Source organism: Aquila chrysaetos, chromosome 1, assembly GCF_900496995.4.
Source record: "Aquila chrysaetos chrysaetos chromosome 1, bAquChr1.4, whole genome shotgun sequence".
In the NCBI taxonomy this organism is placed as follows: Eukaryota; Metazoa; Chordata; class Aves; order Accipitriformes; family Accipitridae; genus Aquila; species Aquila chrysaetos.
The window spans coordinates 80,856,244-80,877,429 of NC_044004.1; the positions used below are offsets into that span (position 1 = coordinate 80,856,244).

The 21,186-nt window shown below is 41.3% G+C and overlaps 1 protein-coding gene across 3 annotated transcripts in view; it reads left to right on the plus strand.

The window, feature by feature from the left end:
• Positions 1-308: 308 nt before the first annotated feature.
• Positions 309-21,186, plus strand: part of NDST4 (N-deacetylase and N-sulfotransferase 4) — a 107,996-nt gene continuing 87,118 nt past the window's right edge. For 2 of the 3 annotated variants that reach the window (XM_030023305.2, XM_030023314.2), the window contains exons 1-2: positions 311-1,066; positions 16,387-17,630. In XM_030023305.2, the coding sequence (XP_029879165.1) occupies positions 16,650-17,630 (981 nt within the window). In that variant the 5' untranslated portion in view covers positions 311-1,066; positions 16,387-16,649. Of the gene's footprint in view, positions 1,067-16,386; positions 17,631-21,186 lie in introns of all 3 variants that reach the window. The other variant, XM_030023322.2, reaches the window with a different exon arrangement.

Here is a 21,186-nt window from a genome sequence, read left to right on the forward strand (position 1 = left end):
ACTTTGCACCTCTGAGCGCCGCATGTTTACTCGCATCCACCCAGAGGTGGTGTCAGGGAGATCATTTGTAACCAACTTGCTGGGTGACCTCTGCTTGATTTTGGTGATGCATTAAAACCCACCTTTTGTTGTAGCGGGTGATCTTATCAGTGACCTAACAAGAGTAGGAACCAAAAAGTCTTCTAGTATTGCGATTTTCTTGAGCCTTCTTTGGCATCTGGGGATGGTGGGGGGGGCTGGGGGCTCAAGCATTCTCCTGCTGGAAAATGACTCTTTCAACTTTTCCTTTTCCCCAGGCTTTCGGTTGCAGACTCCAGGTGTAAAACCAGAAGCTGAAAGTGGCATTTTCCTCCCGCATTTTGGGCGGGCGGGCAGGCAGGAGGGGAGGTGGTCCAACCGCACAATGACAGATTATGCAAATCCTCCCGGAGCATCTAATCAATCACGGCGGTGGGAGAGGAATGCAGCTCATCTCCGAACGAGCCTCCATCGCCGCGTCCTCGTGTGAAGCATCCCCCCTCGGTTCGAATGACATCAGAGCGGCTCCGAGTCCTTGAAAGTCTGGGGGTTGATTAGCTGGAGGAATTGGCCGCTTCTGCCAATCACCACCCTGCAAAGCCGCCTCGATACTCCTGTAGATATGAGGGAGAGGGAGGCTGACTACAGCAAACAGGAGGCACAGCGGCAGCACCGGCGCTAGTAACGGGAGCAGCTGGTATTCGGGTGATTAAATAGTTCTCGCAGCCTTTTTGCTGTAGCCTGCCTGCTCCCCGGTGTAATCCCCATGTCCGAGAAGGAAGCTGCGTTTTTAACGGTGTGCTGAACAGAGGTTCGAATCATTCCAGCTGGCTGCTTGTTTTGAAAAGGACAGTCTGTGTATAAATGAGATGTGACTGTGCCGGTAGAGTTCAGTTACTGGGGCTGGAGCAAGAGGAACCTTCCCGGGATGCCGCTCAGACAGCTGCTTTCAATTGAAAACTCTCCCTAGTTTACCTGGAGCCATGTGAAGAGATTTGAATAGCAGATGTCTCTTTCCTGCACACTAGGAAGAGAAATTCTTCTCTAGGTAAGCTATTGTTCAGCTTCTGCGCATATTGCTACGTTAACCTATACTTCTGGCTATATATTCATACGACTATATAGACGGTGCCTGTACTCAGAGACAGGAAAACAGTTCCTGGCCAGGTATAAATACCCACAGGGTGTGTGAAATGCTTTGCCTAGAACCTAATTACGTATAGTAAGTACTTCAGAAAGCTGCCTAAAGCCTGGCATTCAAAGGATTATTTGAAAGTTTGACACAGTCTTTGCCATGTTTGCATGCAAGCGCCCTTGATGTAAACGGATGCGCGCCCTCCGAGGGGAAACAGTTGTCTGACTAAATATGTGAAAGACCACAGAAGTTAGAGCATGGGAAGTTATGTGAGGAAAAAGGGGGATAAGGTTGCAATTCTTCTTTGGTCTACTTCCTATACTTTGCTTTTATTTGCTACCATCTAGCCAAGTTAAGCAAAACTAGTGGATTAAAATGACAATGCAAAAGCTTTCCGTGGCTATAAAGTAGACAGGCACTATTTAAAGTAAGAGTAATTGTCCTGTGAGGAAGCCAAGACCCGCAGATCTGCTCTCTTCCAGCGGTTTGATAGCCAAACATCAGTCGGCAACATTTGGTTTTTTTAAAAACAGTATGATCATTCATAGCGTGGAAGCAAGGATTGTTTCAGGTAGCAAGAGGTAAACTGAAGAAATCAGTGTTTGCTCTTCAGACGACCACAGAGTCGGAGCACAGCAGCAGCCCAGCGTTTTTATCTTACAGCTGACATACTGGCTCCAAGTCATTACTGCTGGGAATAAACACTCAAAGGAGAAATGTTTAGAGGTGAATAAGTCTCTTCCTACAAGCACTACACTAATGTAACCTCACATACATACAAAAGCCACACTCATTAAGTCCTCTTTTCCCCCAAGGAATGTACCATGTAATTTTTTACTAACTTCTGCAGCTCTTAATCACATGGATTGGACCCTCCCTCCCTGTGAATAAATGCTGCAGGATCTGGCCTACCCCGTGTAGCAGGTTATTCTGCCTTTTCTACCTGAATGTTACCAGAGCAAAAGATAAAAACAGAAACAAGTCATTTTCACCCCGTTTCTTCAGTAGGTTTTAGTTATGAACCTACCGATATAGGATTTTCAGCTTGTGTAAGAATAGCAGAATCTCCTTGTTCGTAAAGTTTAAATAGTTGGCAATGTCGCCAGGTGCTTCACTGTCTTGCCCCATCATGTCTGCATACTTTGATCGTGCACATTTTACCATCAGCCAAGCTGCACTGTGTGACTCGCTTTCTAAAATGCTGCTCTAAAGGAGGGGGGGAAATGCCAAGTTGCATTTAACTAAGGAAATTCTTAGCTTCCAGTTTTCTTCTGAATCCTATCAATTCAAATAATATGATCTGCTCAATTAGATTAGATGTTCCTAATGGCATCGCTCTGTGCAGAAGTTTAAGATCATGTATTAGGTTTTGTGCTATTTCCTCAGAACATGGCCATTTTTTTTTTTTGATTCATAATAAATGCCTAATGTCTGAAAGCCTCAAATGAAAGCAGGAGTATCTTAATGTCCTGTGGACACCACTGTTTTCTGTGAGGCTGGAGAAATGCTCCTCTAACTTTCATTTTATTGGAGTAAATCAAATCCAAAGGGTTAGATTTAAGCACAGAGCAGGATGCTTGAGTGACTGATCACTTGCACTCACACACACACACACACACATATATATATATATGCCCCCACATATACTTCCATTGCAGTCTGAAAACCCTGTTAACTCGCATTATAAAGTTCTGGAAGTCCTATTAAAACTTTACGGATGTTAAGAGGTTGTGATATCTGCTATATTGCTCTTTGTCATGGCACTGATTAAACTTAGCTGATGTGGCAGCAAGCAGGGAATCATAAGCTTTTCCAAAGTTCAACTATCATTCAGTATGAGTGGGAGAAAAATATGCTAACAGTAAAGATTTTTTTTTTGATTTTTTTTTTTGAAGGCTTACAGTACAGGAATTCTCAGAGGTATAATGAGATACTTTAAGGAAAACATGGCCACATATTGCAAACCCAGGGCAACACTGATCAAAGAAAACGCTGATGAGTTGCTAGTAGTTGTGACTGAGTTTTCAGTTAGATAAACAAAAAACTACATTTAACTATATGCCACCAGAAAAAGTTTTGTTTCTCATTTTATTTTTCTACAAGCAGTAAGGGAAAGAATATCATGACCTCTTACAAAAAAAAAAAAAAAAAAAAAAAAGACATTTCTGTTCCAAATCTTTCTGATTTAGCCCACAATCAATTTTGATTTGACTGCTTCTGTGACCATAGGGCTGGCTGAGCTTCAGCTGTATGTATCCACTGATGTTTGCTTCCATCAAGTGTTTGCTTTGTAAAGCTTTCATAATGCCTCTGTTTCTTAGGTGCATCAAGAAACTGCTTTCCATACCTGCAAAATGGGCTTTTCTTAACAAAGCAAACCCTGGGCTAAGAGCAGCAAAGCATTTCAAGCTGGGGCCTGGGTGGCTGAAGGAAAGGATAACTCGGAATTGTGCAGAAAGCTGCAATTTCCCCAGCCGGTGGAATCATTTCAGGAACAGGGTACTGAGCTTAAAACGAGCCAAGGGCTCTCCAAGCTTTCCAAGGTGAGGGGAGCTTGGGTCTGAAACAATTTGCAAGGATTAAGGAGGACAGTGTAAGGTGGCAGTTTAGCAGATCCCTTATTCTCAGGCCTGGGATGCAGTTGAGGACCATTAAAGCAGGCTGAGGGGCTGGACTATGGGAGAAGGAGGGTCTCAGTGCTGGAAATTGCTTGGAGCATTAAGTTAAAGTGTCCTATCTCATATTTTGAGAAAGGCTGAAGAATGCTCATATCACAGCAACAAGTCTGCTTCTCCTATTGAGATGTTAAAGCCATGCCCCTCAAGAAGTGCAAGCCACCCAGAAGAGTGCTGGATACAAATACAGAATTTATTTTCCATCTATGTCAACATTTAAATTAGAAAAATTGAGCTATTAAAAAAAAAAATCAGGTGCTGGAAGAAAATGAAAACCATGCACATCAATCCAAAACATTTATTACAATGACTGTCAGTAATAATTACAATGAAATCACAGATTCTTCTGAAATTAATAGTTACTATAGAAAACTAATACTATTTTATCTAAATAGTAATGCCACCAGAATCACATGGCAACAGCACAACAGTGTAGAAACCACGTCAGTATTTGATGAAGAAAACACATTGGCACATTGGCAGAAGTAATGTATTGTGATGAGATGATTTAAACACAATTCTGAAAGGAGCAGAGAAGTATTTAAACCTATTTCCTCCCCTCTAGCTGCAGGAAGGGTCACAACCGCTTTCCCCAAGTGCGGGCAAGTGGAGCAAACTAATCCTCCCTCCTCTGCTGCAAGGATGGGTTTTGCAGAGCCAGGGCAAATACACAAGTACAAGCCAGGGCTGGGTGGGCTTCTTCCATGAGAAAAGAAGCAAAAAGAAAGGAGTTCCCTCTTCTTCCTTGGAAGCTGATGAAATAAGAACTGTACTCGTCTTACTTAGCCCGGCCAAGGGAAAACCTGCTGAATCTCTGCTTTGCTTTTCACGACCTAAGGAAGTCTTTGTTTTCCCTGCTTCAGCATGTCACATGGAGGCTACCATGCAAGTTTCGGTTCTTCCCCAAAACATGCTAAGACAAGGTATTCCACAGCACAGCCCCAAAACAGACAGCATAATGCAGACAGCAATTTCAAAACTGTACACGTATAGCTGCCGATGCATTTGTCCCAAACCATGGTACGGCTAAACTTCGAGAGCGCATGCTTTTGCGCCCAAGGCTGCTGTTGCAGAATTTCGGCTAGGACAACCTTGCAAGTTCAGAGTTAGTCCTTACGCGGCCGCGGGACGAGAGGAGCATCTGCCATCCTGTCACGGCCCGCAAGAGCACTGAGAAACACACGCCCAGCTAATGCTCAGGGCTGATGCATCTACAGCTATAGAGTTCTACTAATGGCTGGGGTTTAATCTCCCATACGTATATATCATGATCAGACACACAGCAGACAGAATAATGTGAACAGGCTCTTCCCTGAGCAGAACTGAGCACGAAACTTATCCTCCTGAAGGACTATCCACAGCTACTTATTTCAACCCACACTCTGCCAGGCTTCCACTGAAAGGATTGCACTTAGCTTTTAGTGTATAAATAAGTGTTCTGATAAATAATTAATAGTAGCTGCTGGCCATAAAAGAAGCGACTGTTTGGAAAGTTAAAACAGTCTGTCATGAAATATGCACCCACCTCTATGTTCTAGTTTCAGGGAACATTTTATCCCACAACCTTTCCTTTTGCATGGGACCATATTTTGCAAGAAGGCGGCCAGAGTGCAAGTTCCAGAGCCACAGGGTATTCTTTGAATTTATTCTCTGGCACCGGGACATTTATCACCCCCTAAACCACCGGAGGGGAGGACAGGTGATCAGTGAGTCACAGAGAAATTTTTGGAATGAGAGGAAGGCACAGTAGCATTTAGGCTCCTGGGTAAGATACAGAAAGTACACTTACTGGTCACTTCTGATTTTAAAGTTCTCATAGGTTTGGGTTGTTTTTTTTTTTAAATTTAAACAAAAGCAGGGCCATCTCCCTTAATACTTTTGCCAGACTACATGCACTCTACCTACCTAAATAGCTGGTATAATGGACTAGGCCATTTTTATTCATTACTAGTCAATAAACTGTATTTGTTGTGTCATTTTAAATGGTTTCGCTATTCTGCCCTCCTACTATTGCACTGTTAAGGGTGGAACCATGCATGCACAAATCGTGTGCAATCCTTTCCTGCACAGGGCACTGTACAAGCCAGTAACTACTGTTAGCAACTGCGGTTTGTTTTGAATTGATAGAGCGACCATTCCTCCTTCTTAAGGTCTATCTCATTAGTAACTGAAAAGCAGTGATTCTGGAACTACATCTTCTAACACAACATCAACTGAGTCTTGTTTCCCCATACCTTATTATTTCAAAATTACCTGCAGGAGCACATGTTACTATAATTTGTACCTGAAAAAAAATCACAATTAAAGATCAAGAGATCTCTGTGGTACATACTGTCCGCATGACAAGCGGAGCCAGCAGTGCATGCCTCAAAACACTTGACACTCTCAGACTCCCATAAGACGAACTCTTCATCAGCTTTGGAGCAAGCTCCACGTGCCAGCATGAATCAGCAGCAGTCATTCTGCATCTTCAGATTTTTTAACTAAAAGTACCTCCGAAAAGGCTTTCTCCTCCATGGAAAATATTTCCATTCAGGCAGAAAATTAAATATCTATGTATGTACTGTCTAAAACAGACCTTTATGGATTACAATGTATCATTGTGTCAACTAATGAGACATCATTTTGTTGGCTTGTAAGCCCTTTCCATAAACCGGAAAGCCAGGCTGGATTTCCTCTTCCAAGATGCATCCAGGAGATGCACATTAGAAAACCTAGTACAGTTGTGCCCCCAGTGCACAGGAGAGAATAGGAGTGTAAAGAAACGTAACTAATTCCAGCCTGGTGTAGGGGCAGTATGTTCAAAAAGATTTTGACAACAAGTTGGGTTTTTTGTTTTTTTTTTATTCCACCCCACATTTCCAAAAATAAGTTAATGCCTCAGTAGTTCAATAAGCAGAGATTTTTCACGAAAGCAACAGGTTAATCAAAGCCTCGCTCTTCTATCACATAGCTCTAATGGTATTAGTTCTAGTTCCAGTCTCTGAGCTTACCGTGACTCAACAAAAAAAATCCCTTGAATTCCCAAGTAGAACCCTTATCCTACTAGTGGCATTTCTAAATTGAACTTTATCTAGACAAAACAAAGAATAGATCTTTTGAGAGGAAACATTTGTTTTTATTTTGAACCAAAAGGAAAACAGTGCCTATGGGTCACAGATGACACACCAGAAATCTCAAAAGAGATCTTGCACTTGACTGACAAAGTGGCTTTTCTCAGAGAAACCCCATAAAACAGTGGCAGAAATAAACAGAAAGAAATTTAACCAGGGTATGAAGAATAAGAAGAAAAAGGAAGCAAGCACTGCAAATACATTTGACTGCACATGAAAGTATGAATTTTGCACTGGCTTTCTTAAATGCACTGTTTGCCGTATCCATGCTATATACATTTGAACCTAACATGAATCATCTTAGAACATTTTACAGCTAATGCCCGTGTAAAGGTAGAAAAGGGTATTATTTCCACAACGCAGACAGGAAAACTGAAGTACTGAAAAAAATCAGTGGCCTCCAGAGGGCAATACATGATGTTGGTGGCAGAAAGAGACAGAACTCAAAGTTTCGGCTCCCTGCCTTATCCTCTCACCACTAGGCATTTTTCCTCTTGATAGGCAAACAATAGACAACCAATCATTTCAAGATAAAAAGAAGTTGAATTAGTATTAATATCTTCCATAAAACTTCATTGGACTATCTTGTCTGCTTGGCATTTTCTGAAATACTTAAATACATCGAACCGAGATATCATCTCTTGGGTATTGTAGTATTTTTAGTACACGATGAAGTTTCTCCGTCTAGATTAGTTTTACTGACAACATGTGCAGCCATAGCTGGTTGCCACAAAAAGCTGATCTTTCCAGTTTTAAAGAACTGGTAATAAGACCCAGAATTTTCTGAAGGACTGCCTGGAACCTGGTCTAGGACTAAGACTCTAACTTATGCAATTTAAATATATATGAAAAAGACAGGAGAGAGATTCTAAACTTAACTTCCTGCCCCCAAACTGTCATGTAATAAAGCAGTGATAAATGCAAGTATTTTATGAGCAAGGTGGAAGCGACTGAATTTTTCTCTAGAACAATGCCGACTGGAAGTCCAAGAAGCACACACAGACACACACGCACAAAGAGGCATGTGGAGGGTCACCCTGTCTTCATTCGCTTTGTTCACCTTACTTCACTTGAAAGCTTCTACATGCCATTAGCACTATTTGCTGGCTAATACCTGCCAGGTTGTCACCAGTGCTGATGGCTTAGATGATGCTCTAGCCCACACACCTACTCTGATCAGAGGTCCCAGCAGGGACCAAACTCACTCACCGTGTATTCTACCCATTTTTCTACCAAATCCTCTCAATAACAACAAAACCCTTCAGCCAACGAGGACGAAGATGGGAAGAGGGGACTCCAGTAGAATTTACTGAAAGAATAAATACAGGGAAGCTGTTACAATGAGAGCTAATGTACCCAGAGCTTGGAAACAGTCTCTGGCTGGCTGGAACCGAGCTTGAGTAAACTCAGAATAAACCCCTGTTTAAATTTCATGTGGTAAACGTGCTGTTCTAAGGATTTAGGTACAAAATCTTTGTTATCTGGATTTAAATAGACTTCCTTTGCAGTAGTAATAGATCACGACTATGTGACAGCAGTAGTCTCTCTGAAATAAGTTAGTGGCCTCCTTTTAAGTCCTAGCACAGATGTGACCGCATCAGACTTTCTCACAACTAGTCCCTGTGACAGGATACAGACACCACAAAACATGTTATTCAGTGAAATATCTTGTCATTGATATAAGGGTGGAGACATTTTAATTATCTCGTATGGTGGCTAACATTTTTAGGTCCCATAAAAGCAATAGGAAAACAGAAAGTGTGGGAAACCGTTAGCTACTACAAAAAAAAGTATAAAGACCAAAGAGTTTAGCTTCTAATAAGCTATTCCAGAGCCTGTGACTATGTCTTGTAGGCAAAGGGCCTTTTCATTAAAAAGAGAGCTTTTACACTTTTTTGTATGTGAGAAATCTCCAAAAAGTAAAGTTTCAATAGCTATCCAGCAAATCTGTAATCCTTGGTAAATTTTCAAAATAGATAAAGAAAATCTGCAGTTATTTAGATGCTAATAGAACTATAAAAAGATTTAATTTTTTTTTGTGCCTTAGCTTTCATATATCATCAAACAAGATGTACAGAGTTCGACTATTGCATTGATTGACTTTAAGGAGTTATAGTTAGGCAGCCATTATATTGCACAAATATTGTCTCTCAACTGAATTCACAACACAAATCATTCTATTGAAACTGGATAGCTAATTGACAGCCTTATAAAAGTAGAAAACAGTACCAGAATAGATGGACTGTAATAAAACATCTGATACAGCATCTCACAAAAGTTTTATTTGAAAAGTTAAATGAATTCAAATTGGCTTCCATTGAAGCATTAAACTATGAATTGAAAAGTGATGAAGAGCCATTAACCAAGTGAGATCAGAAGATTTGTTGCATCAAGTCAGGAGGAATGTTTTGCAGGCTGCCTCAGGAAAACATGTGAAGCCTGCTTTTATTCACCAGCTTCATTCAAAAGGGGCAATCATAAGACGTTCATTACACCTGCACTCTCCATTAATCCCACCGGGAAAGCAAAGCATCAGCCCTAAGGACTCGATCCTGTAGGTCACACACAACTTTGTACCATGGAATCTCTGCTGTGTTTTCAGCCATAACTTTCTGCATTGACATTTTGGCTCTGTCATCATGGCTTAAGCAATAAGCTTCTGACGTTCAGATCATCTCCGAAAACCTTCTTTTCATCCTTGGTAGTTCAGTCACTTTTCTACAGGTGTCATGGTGGTTGTAAAGACACATACCTGTTGAAGGGCATTACGCAACAGCAAGTGGCTTCCAGCTCAGCCATGGGTCTACCAAATGACCTCGAAAAAGTCAGGCCTGTACCCAAGAGTAATGCTGTTTAGCTTTTTTGAATTTTTGGTGAGTTACTGGTAAAAAGCGATAGATCTTAGTACCACCACTCAGGCAAGATGGACACGTATATTGGAAACGGCATTGAGAAGATAAAATAAATTTAAAACAAAAAAGTAAGTCTGGCCACAAAACTAAGATGTTTTGTCTGATGACATCAAAGTGTTATGTATATTTTGGTATAGTTTGATAAAGTGATGTATTTTGATATCACTACGCAACATTTTTGCCACATATGGAGCTGCACAAAAGGTTAATGTGGTCATTAACACCTACCCGTTGCGATGGTGACTAGAGCCACTGTGTCAAGAAACAAGAAATATATATATAGGTTCTGTCTTTGTGCATGGCCCTCCTAAGACTATACTTAAATTATCACTGATTTCTAGGAGCTTATACACTTGACACTCAAGAAAAATAAGCAGTCGGTGATTTCTGAGGAAATATTACAACTACTTATATTCAAAAATGCTGACATGTTAGAGACTGATCAGTTGTGACAATTGGAAGAAATGTCACTGAAACATCACAGATGGGACATTTATGTGCATTTCTGGGTGGTCCAAATGACCGTGGGACTGTTAGAAGTTAACTCTTTTTTCATCTGACCCATTAAAGCTGAACATCAGGCAACATTCACCAGAAGTGTGGTCTGGTTAAGTCTTAGAAGAAATTCCTACCACGAGTTAAGCAATGTGAAGTCTTGCATATGTGCTGGAGAATCAAAGGAGGCAACAATTCCATGAGGGAGGATTCGCAGAAAGAGCAATACCTTCCTTATAGACTCATTAGTTCACATTTGTAAAAGCGTCCCACTGATTCATGTAGAATATCTTGGGGGAGGGGTCTCATTAGCAGAGGTTATAATTACCTGCCTAAACGCATCAATAAGAAAAAAAAAAACACTTGGTGAGTCAGCAACTTCAGATCACATGAATTAATGAGAACAAAATATGTCTGCTTACATGCTGTTACGACGGTACATCTATTGTACGTGTTCAAGAAAGTGGGACTTGTGGCGAGTCAATGGTGGCTATTTGCATACCTTCAGAAGCGTTTTAAGGAATAAAAATTGTTACAAGGCTTTCTCTAATCACAATTCCCCTACTCAGTCAAAAGGCAAGTAAAACACTGAAAATAAAGAAAACCACTCCGTTAATATACTTCAAATCACACTTGACAATACTAACCATTATAAAAAACAGATCCCCTTTGGTGGTCCTGGAGCGAGACAAACTGTTAGATTTGCACAAATCTATCTGCAGCAATCAGATGTTATCAGTTTATCAAGAGCAAAGAGTTTACAGACTTCCTAGGTACATTTACACCACGTTTCCCAACTCTCTTATATACATAGTAAGAGGTGGGGGGGTGTACATATGTGAACACATGTCTGAGAATATGTACACGTTTAAAACCTATCTCCAAATATGCCTTTTGCCACCTTTCCACCAGGGAGCCTTCTTTGTTTCTTCAAAGCTCCAAGTTCTGAAATCATCTGGAAAAGTTTAAAGCCAAAGAGATTGAAATAAAAAGAGTCAAATAGCTGGCTTCCAAGTATTGTTTCATTCACAAGATTGTGCCAGCTTTCATTGAGTGCACAAGTTGAGGTATTTCAAACGCTTTGCTTTATATTCATTGATTATCGACTTCAACTTCTGCATCATTTAGCTTTCTGGAATCACACAAGATTATACGTGCGCTATAGACTGATCAAATTGCTGAAAAAACTGAAAAATTGGTGTTTTAACTTACAGATGATTATGCATTGAAAACAAACAAAAGAGGTGAAAGTGCTGAGCAGCCTCTCCGCTCAAATTATGAGAGTTAGAACAAAGTTAGAAGACGGGCGACAGCTTTTAGCAGCTGAGAAGCTGTCCTTATCCTAGGTAAAAGAGTTCTCTAAAACTTTTTGGTAAGCTATGAGCAGCTGGCATCAGCATCCCTCACGAGCAAAGCCACATTTATAAACACGAAACACATTGCAACTCTGTTAAGCTTGAAAAAGGCAAAAGTTACTGTCAAGAAGCACCTAAGTTTCCTGAGCTCAGTAAAAAAGTCTCTCGGAAACTTTTCTGAGAAAAAGAGCTGTGTTTTCCTCTACAGTGAATAGAAACCCTGAACTTTTGCTAATGGTCAACAGGAGTCATTTTTCACTCAAATCAGGTTGCTTGTTTCTGTATTGAATGAACAGTCATATGTAAGGAGTAGCAAGTAGGTATCATGGATCATTGGGCTGCTAATAAATGGCAGGAGTCATACAAGCTTAGAAAGGAAGGAGAAGAGGAAAGAGTTTACATTAATTTTTTAGCCTAAAGGGAAGTTTTATATATAGAAAATAAAGACATTCTGACTTCTGATTTATGCTGGAATAAGATGAGAGGAAACCTCTGGCCTGCCTCCAGATGAATTACCCGTGCTATTCCACACAACCTTGGACTCCGGCGCAGACAGGAGACTAGAAACAACTGTATTGCCGTGATACAAGCGTCCTGCTCCTCTACTCATCAACGTGCTCTTAACCTGCTGCAGATGCGAAGCCCATTAGCTCAATCCGTAGGGTGGATAGACACAACTGTTTGCTTAACATCAATGCCTCCTCTTTCCATAATGCTGAACTAGATCACGGATCCTTAGCCTACTTCCAAGGAGAGGTAAGGAAAGGACAAGCGCTTACAAGCCGTGCTCCCGTGTCCTTTGGTCAGGCCGGCACCAAGTACTCACCACTGGCCTCTTGCCGGAGCCAAACTGCTCGCTCATCATCTCTTTCTCCTGGTAGATAATAGAAGACAGCAACTCTCGCTCTTAATGGAGTTTTCCCTATTTACCCAGGCAATAACTTCATTATTTCAGCTCTCCCTCGTTAGCAATTAACAGCTACCTTCGCATTATGTAACTGCCTTCTGCAACATCTGTATTCCCCCCACTGATTAGTTACACCTAATTTGGTCAGGATGCTTGTTAAATCACCAAGCCTTGTGGGAAGGTCTGCACATAGGAACTGGATCATGAGAGAATCAGCTTTAATTCCTGATGCAATGTTAACACATGGTATTAATAAGAGGCTGTTTCTCTTCACTATTGTGCTATCGGTTTTAAATAGTTGGGTCCTAATCTCCCAATCAATCATCTTCAAAATCAGTATGCCTTAATCATCAATCAAATGCATTTTTATGGGGAAGCAAGAAGTATTATTTAGCAAGGAGGCAGCAATTTTTAAGCCTCTGTTTTTCTTTGGCTGCCTGAATTAAAGAAAAATTACAGTTCCTGCAGACAGCTATGGCATCACAACAGTGTTATATTGCAGAGTTCTGCTCTATCTGGGGAAAGGCCCCATGTCTGGGAAGTCAGCTGAACATGAGATTGAGGATCTACTGAAGGACTAACTCTGGATGAACGTAATCTTGATTCCTTGATCAAATGTACCCAGCTTTCGGCTTTACCCCTAAAGAGTCAATGAATAGTGACCAGTGACCGCAGGAACACAGGACCTCAAAGACTGGTTTCTGAAATGAAACTACCTTAGTAATGCTAATTATGAAATACGGCCTATTTCCGTGTTTTTCAAATTAATATAGCACAGAAATACTCCAAAGATATTTGAATTTCTGAGCGAATATAAAGCTGTTGAACTTTAAGGGGGAGAGTTTCAAAGGCACAAACGGCACTTAACTTCCAATTATGCCTTGGAAAATGTCCCACTAATGGCTAATATAGCTGATTTATTTTCATGAACTTTAATTACTTCACACTATTTTTTTTTTTACTAAACGGTATAATCAGTTCAACAGAGCGGTTCAAACACAATGCGCAAACTAAGAAGATCAGCTCCAATGCCAGGTTTCCACATGCAAGTTTAAATTCCTTATCAGTTCTAATATTTAGACATCTAGATAAGTGTGAATACTTGCAGTTGTTATAACATCCGCATACAAAAGATATACTAGTTTACATAAAATCTGATTACTAATATTTTAACTGGAAAAGGTTTTACCAATGCTATTTGGATCAAATAACTTGGGATGAAAACCATGTTTTTGTTTTGGCTAGTGTAAAGTCAGGGGCTTCTCATATTTTAGTGATACACGCAATAGTAGCAGCAAAGGTCTGGCTCATGAAGTGTATTATTTTGACAGCTTGCAGTACCACTGCCTGGGACATCCAGCGGGACAGAACGGTGAGGAAAAAAATGTGCAATTTTAGGTCTCCTTGCATGCTGTTCCCTTGTGCTACAGGTGTAGGCTGAGATATCTGGTAAGCATTGAGTGTGATTTAGTGGCAGGTTTCTTAGAGCAGAAGTCCTGTTTTTTAATTATTTTTAAACATAAGAGTCTTAATGAGGGTGTTTCACCCGCCTTGAGGATTTCTGAGACCCTTCTGGAAAGAGCGTGCCTGCAGGCAGGGCTGGCTGCTCTGTGAGTCGAGGTGAGAGCAGGTGCTGTCTGCTAAAAAGCAAGAAAATATTGCCCTCTAGTGCTGAAAGCAAGCAGAGGATGCAGAGTCCAAGAGGGGGGGGTTTAATTATTGTTTCCAAGATACCTGCCTATCTCACGCTAACAAAACCAAGGCTTGTTGCAATTAGTTGTTTTGTAGGCAGATTACCCACCCAGCGAGGCTGCCCTTCCCACGGAGAGCAGATTCTCCTGATCTGATAAACCCTTAGAGTCAGGCTGAGTGACTCATCAACGTCACCAAAACTGGAACGCGGCCTCGCAGAGGATGCTTCGCTTGATCCGGTTTTATCTTTTGATAAAATCTTAATTGGAGGTTTAATAAGAAGCGAGATCCCGGCAAGCAGACAGAACTGCAGAAGAAGGGAAGCACCAAAGGGGGGGCAAATACTCTGACAATTATCAGGTTGATTTTAATTTCCTAATGATAGCTGTGATTTCTTTTTTTATTTCTTCTAAGACATTACTAAATACAGAACACTTTTCTCATTTCTGTTCACTTCTGTCCGTGGATAAACTACCCACCTTGCTCACCTTTTGGCCAACTGCTGCGTGACACACAGCAGGGTCACTGATGGAGTAGCCCACAATACAGGGGTACAAAATCTCCTAGCAACCTTCCAACTGAGAAAAGTAAAACACAGAAAAATCTGAACCTGGCAAAGTCACAAATGGCCTCAGAAACAACTCCCCCTCTCTAAACCGAGAGCAGCAACAAGCCTCTCACAAGCAAGCAGACCTATTAATTCACAATTACTTCAGCATTCTGTTCATTGCTTGATAAGCTCCCCAAAGCAGTAGAGTACTCTAATACTAGAAGAGTGGTATACAAGGCATCTGAAACAAAAGTAAAACTCTTCACTTGCGTTTTTAAGATCCTGAACTGACAAAATCAAGAGGTTCCTTAGAACTGTATACCAGAGTCATAAAATATACTAGACAAATTTCTTCAATACATTTCTTACAAGCATTTTCCAGTTTTAGGTGCAAAGCTTAAGATGAATGAATGGTTTTCAGAATTAAACTCAAAAGTGTAATTTGAGCTAATGGAGGAGGACACATCAACTGACAAGTATCTTCCTGGAAAGAGTGTTTCTTCCTTGCAGTTCAAAAATCATCCGTTGTTTAGTCTCATATTGTTCCAACAGCTAAACAATATAAATAATTCAGAAAGATATTCATTCCTATTTAAATCCATAGAGCAGCATGGGCTATTTATTCAGTTAGTTTTAACTGCCTCCGAGCCACACGGTTTAGTGTTATCAATGGTAATTTTTCATGAATTTAAGTAGAACTACCCGGAATTGCACAAGGGCTTCAGAGCCGGCCAGGCAGTCGGGTTTAAGCACCTAGCACTCCTGCCATACAGCGCAGCCGGGGCAGACCAAAGCCCCAGTCCTTCAGCTGGAGGCATCATGGCCCAGGAGGCACACCTGCGTGCCCACCCAGCACCTCCCTTGTGCTCCTTTTCATGCTACGTACCACCTCCCTTTCGTCCCTGATGGAGGCAGAGGCACGCACAGCTGCACTCTGCACTTTTAGTAGCGTGCTCGGTCGCTTGGAAAATCCATGCACAATCTTTGTCATTCCAGACAGTCCTTAAACGGACTGTAAAGTACTGATCACTCCAGGTCCAGAATGGAAACCGGAGAGGAAAGTCCTACAAGCCTTTCCTCAAAGTCCTCTCATGTCTTTCACTTTGGTTTCACAGTCCAGCACAGAATTTGTTACCCCTTTCAAAACAGTTACATAGTTTGAGTTTGACAGGGAACATGGCCCGATATTTAACAAACATTTACTTGGTCCTAATTTTGTCCCGCAATCTTCAGTCGTTCCCATTTGCAATAGCAATGAATCATTTTAGATAAGAAATGCCCATAAATGAAGAGATACATGTCCTCAAAAAGTTATGTTTAGACTTTATTTTTATGCCCTAAGAACATGGGAGAGCTGTTTAACACGGCTTATCTTAATCCATCAAGAAAGCAAGTGACAGTGAGTGCTCCTTGAACTGTTCTTAAACTTCCCTCAACTCAAATTACCAGTATCAATCACTGTCTTTATTAACATGTGTTTTTAATTGCTTTATGGATTTTATTTTATTTACTCTTCTTTTACTTCTTGTTGCAGATAATGTTAAGAGTCCTCTTCATTGATTATTGGCAGCTGCTGCATTCCGAGAAAACCTCTTTCAGTTTAGCTTTCCGAATCCTTTGACTTCCCGCTCCAACAGCTTTATAACCTCCCCGACAGCTTCATAAATGCACTGCAATGGTCACATGAACGTCTCGGGAGGGGAATCGGCACCTCTGCATCTCCTCATTCCGATGGCACTTTAGGAAAGAACACCAAAAAAGCAGCAAGTCCAACGGAAGTCGGAAGTCCTGCGAAAGATGAATCTAATCGTGAAGCTCCGCAGAAGTTTCAGAACGCTGGTCATTCTCCTAGCGACCTTCTGCTTGGCAAGTATTGTCATTTCTGCCTATTACCTTTACACCGGCTACAAGCAGGAAATGGCCCTCGTGGAAAGCACCGGAGAAGCTGAGTGTGAAGACCTCAAGCTTCTACCATATAGGTCCGCGGAGCTGAAAACGGCTAAGCCAATTGATCCATCTAAAACTGATCCCACTGTCCTCCTGTTCGTGGAAAGCCAGTACTCCCAGCTGGGGCAAGACATCATAGCCATCCTCGAGTCCAGCAGATTTCAGTACCACATGGTCATTGCACCAGCTAAGGGGGATATTCCCCCCCTCACAGACAATGGAAGAGGAAAATACACCATTATTATATATGAGAATATTTTAAAGTATGTATCCATGGACTCATGGAATAGAGAGCTTCTGGAAAAATACTGTGTGGAATACAGTGTTAGCATAATTGGTTTTCATAAAGCCAATGAGAACAGCTCCCCAAGTACAAAACTGAAAGGACTGCCATTACATCTTTACAATAATGTAGCCCTCAAAGACTGTGTGGTAAACCCTCAGTCTCCCCTGCTGCACATTACCAAAGCACCAAGGGTTGAGAAAGGTCCGCTGCCCGGCGAAGACTGGACAGTTTTCCAGTTTAACCATTCCACCTATCAACCTGTGCTTTTAACCGAACTGCAGACCTCCAGACTGCCCCCCGCGGCATTGCCAAAGGCTGCTTTGTATGCCACCGTCATCCAAGACTTGGGGCTTCATGACGGGATCCAGAGAGTCCTTTTTGGAAACAACCTGACCTTCTGGTTGCACAAACTGATCTTTATTGATGCCATTTCTTTCCTGTCGGGGAAGAAGCTCACGCTGTCCTTGGATAGGTACATTCTGGTCGACATAGATGACATCTTCGTTGGGAAGGAGGGAACAAGGATGAACGTCAACGATGTGAAGGTAAGACAAGAACTGGGGGATACCATCCCAGATAGATGTATGTGCAAGTGGGTATTTAAAAAGAGGCAAAGCTTGAAAAAGCTTTCCTAGTAAAGGCTGCAGGTGCGCAAGTATAGCTAGCAGATATAGAAACCATAACCTGAGATTACTTTAAAAGTCTGTTTACCCACATACATCCAGAAACACATTCTCGGATGTGTATATACATTGATACATAGGCATGGCCTCATACGGTAATGCAGAAAGTGAATGTACTGGCTGCCTCTTGCTTCTATAGGTTCTGTTCAAGGGCTTCACCCAGAGCACCTGGGTAACAAAGGAGACTTTTTATACCACGCATAATGGAGATCTTTCTTTAAACTAAATAATAGGATCTCTGTGTCTGGAACAAGTTTGCTGCTGAGATATCTGAATTTTTAGATAACACCACACGTTTTACACTGGATTACTTTGATTTTCCCTATGCACATACAGACAAACACATGTACGTATGTGACATCTATATACAATACCATTTATAGGCATTTTCTGTATTCTTTCACTGTTTCTGAAAAGTAGACAGAACAAGAGAAGATGGGTGCCTTTTTAAATCTCACATGACTGTCTCTATATTTAAAAAGAACAGAAAAAGATGAAGGGAGAAAACCCTGGAAAAGTTATAGTCATATTTTGATTTACAAGAATTAGCAGGATAATTTTCATTAGCAGACTAGCAGATAAGCTTTTAAAGTTACCAGTGACACGATAGAAGCATAACCTACACTTCAGCAAATGACATAACCACCTGATATGGTGAAAAGCCCACAGACTATTCTTCAGGGGCTCTTTTAAACTTATTTTCATAGTCTGTAGTATCCAGGGACACCATTAGATTTGTTCAGAGTAATTTTCAAAGATGTGTGCAACTTGGAAAGAATAGACAGAACTCAATAGCATGACAGTTATTTCCTTGCAATTTTCCACATGTGGGAATCGTCATATTCAGAGATTAATTGAAGTTCCTAAGCATGCAACATCACATTCTCAAGCCTTTATTCTAGCGGGCTTTTTCCTGTCAATAGCCCAGTGCTTTCATGAGCAATAAGCAAGCCTTTTGGTTTTAAATGCAGATTTCTATTTTGTTTCTAAATTCTTACTTCCATTTCTACAATTCTGTATTCATCTGCCTCCTCATCCAGATCATTAAGAGAGGTATCAAAATACCCAGCAAAAGCAGTAGTCTCATATACAATGAAGACAATTTTGCACATCAGAACAGTCTGGGTAATTCTATTAGCCAAACCAGGCATATGAATGCTCATCAGGGCTGATTTCTAGCACCAGGCACTCCAAGTGCCTAGGGTCTTGAGATCTGAGCGCTGTGCACAAGCTCAGCGATCAAGAGCTCTCTCTCCGGAAATATATGGTAAAATGCTCTGAGAAGGGGCTTGTATATAAGAGGAAATTAACTGAAAAGGCAATTGTGGAACAAGTTTTGCAGCAATAGCTTTCTGCCTGCACATTTTTGAGAGCGTCTTTTTCTGATGTGGTTTGCTCCACTAAGGAAGTCTATTATTCTACGCTGGTTAAAAAGCCCCTATTACTATAAGAAGAGTGTCCACACAGAGTCACTTGGAAATTCAAATCATACTTTTTGACTGGAATAATCTCACTAGGCAGAAAAAACCCAAGTCACCTCCTTTATTATCCAGCAATTGACAACATTACTATGCAAACCTTTCCACCTGTGCTTGGCAGAGCAGCCATGCTTCATTGCTCATTATAGGAGACACGGCAGAAAACTCCAGATCCAGGGGCTTGAGCAGGACCTGGATAGCAGAACTGTAGCTGTTAAAGGCATTCAGCATCACTTTTATATGCTGCACACATTTACCCATCTGAAAAGCGAGCAGTCCATGCTGCTGAATATCTTGAAAATAACAACAGAAAGCATCTTCTAGGATTCAGACATGGTTTTTTTTTAAATTTTTTTTTAAAGGAATGTGTGGTGAGTCTTCTTTTCATGGATTATGTTTGAGTTAAGGTATGAAGGGAAGCTTTCATTCTTCCCACATTCCTCCAGTGCTAAATTAGCAGCCCACTTCCATCGCAAAACCACCAATCGTGCCACTCACGGGATAAATCCCCTCTTCACCTCAAACAAGAAATCACGCCACAAACACTGACCACATGGAGAAATCTTTTGCAGGCACAGGCTCAGAACCAAGCTTCCCATCAAGCGCTCTTTTGGGGACAATAAAAAGTTTATCTGCCTTTTAGATGATGTTCACACGTAAATCCGCTCTGCAACTCGACCATCCATTGATATTCTGTCCTTAACATTGGGGGTTTCATTTCAAATCAGTTACCCAGTACAGGTTTGTTCCTCGGGGTATTTCAGAAACACTTGCTACACAAATCGGTCCATTCGTATAGACTGGACATTCCCAGAATACATTAACATTCAAAACAGGATGCTTGCTAATGAACATAACACCGAAATCAGAGTGTACTTTGGTTAGTTTACAGTAAAGGATGATTGCAGCCAGTTAGAGAACGATCTCCCAAGTCACTTGGGGAAGGGGGCAATTAAGAACCAGTGGGCCTGCCTTCACCCCTCAAGGCAGAGCAGCTTCTTCGCTTGAAAGGCAAAAATAGCAAAGGGAGACGATATTTAAGAGGCTGATATTTAAGTGATGTCAAAGTATTGCCATGCATTTTTAAGCAGCGGCTGTGGCCAGCTGCTCAGAGAGGGTTGCATTTTCACGGCAGGTGAGAGGCTGTTTCTGACACGTGGAGGCACCGTGAGATTTAGGGGCAGGTTGTGCTTCTCCTGTAAGAGTACCATAAGGGTGGAAGTATGAATGGCTCTGATAGCTAGAAGGATTAGCACAGGCTCTGTATGCTGTTCGACAAAAACTTGCAGAATTTGGGCCATCTCCTTTCTTTCCTGAACTGCATATTACAGGTATATTTAGCACCAAAAATTACACAACCCGTCCCCCCCGCAAAAAAACCCAAATAAAAAAAAACCCCACAGTCCACATTTATGTTGTCATGCACCCATGCACCTCAAAACTCATTCCATCCTGTCCCCTGCAATGCAAGTTTAAAACATCAGCATCACCAATATAAAATAAAATATTTATTTATACAGTGCTTTCAAAACCAAAACAAGAGAAACGTATAAAGCAGTGCTTGTAATTAAACAATTTCTCATCACAGTACAATCCACTGCATTATGCCACATCGCTACTTCTCCAGTTCCCTCAGTTCTTAGCATTTCTTGCTGCAAACAGCGTAGGTTCACTTCGCAGAGTTATACAGACTCTCCGTTAGGCTCTCCCAAGGTGCCACGCACACCCACGTCCCTTGGCAATACTTTCATACGCAGCAGATTCCCAGGTGCACGCAAGAAAACTGCAAATGAACAGTTACACACCTCCTAAAGTGTATGAAAAATACAACCAAGTAACATCACTCTGTTCAACCTCTTAGGCGTTTCCTTCCAGTGACCAAACGTATAACTGCCAACCCAAAGGACACACGACTAGAAAGGAGTCTTCCGATAACAGTA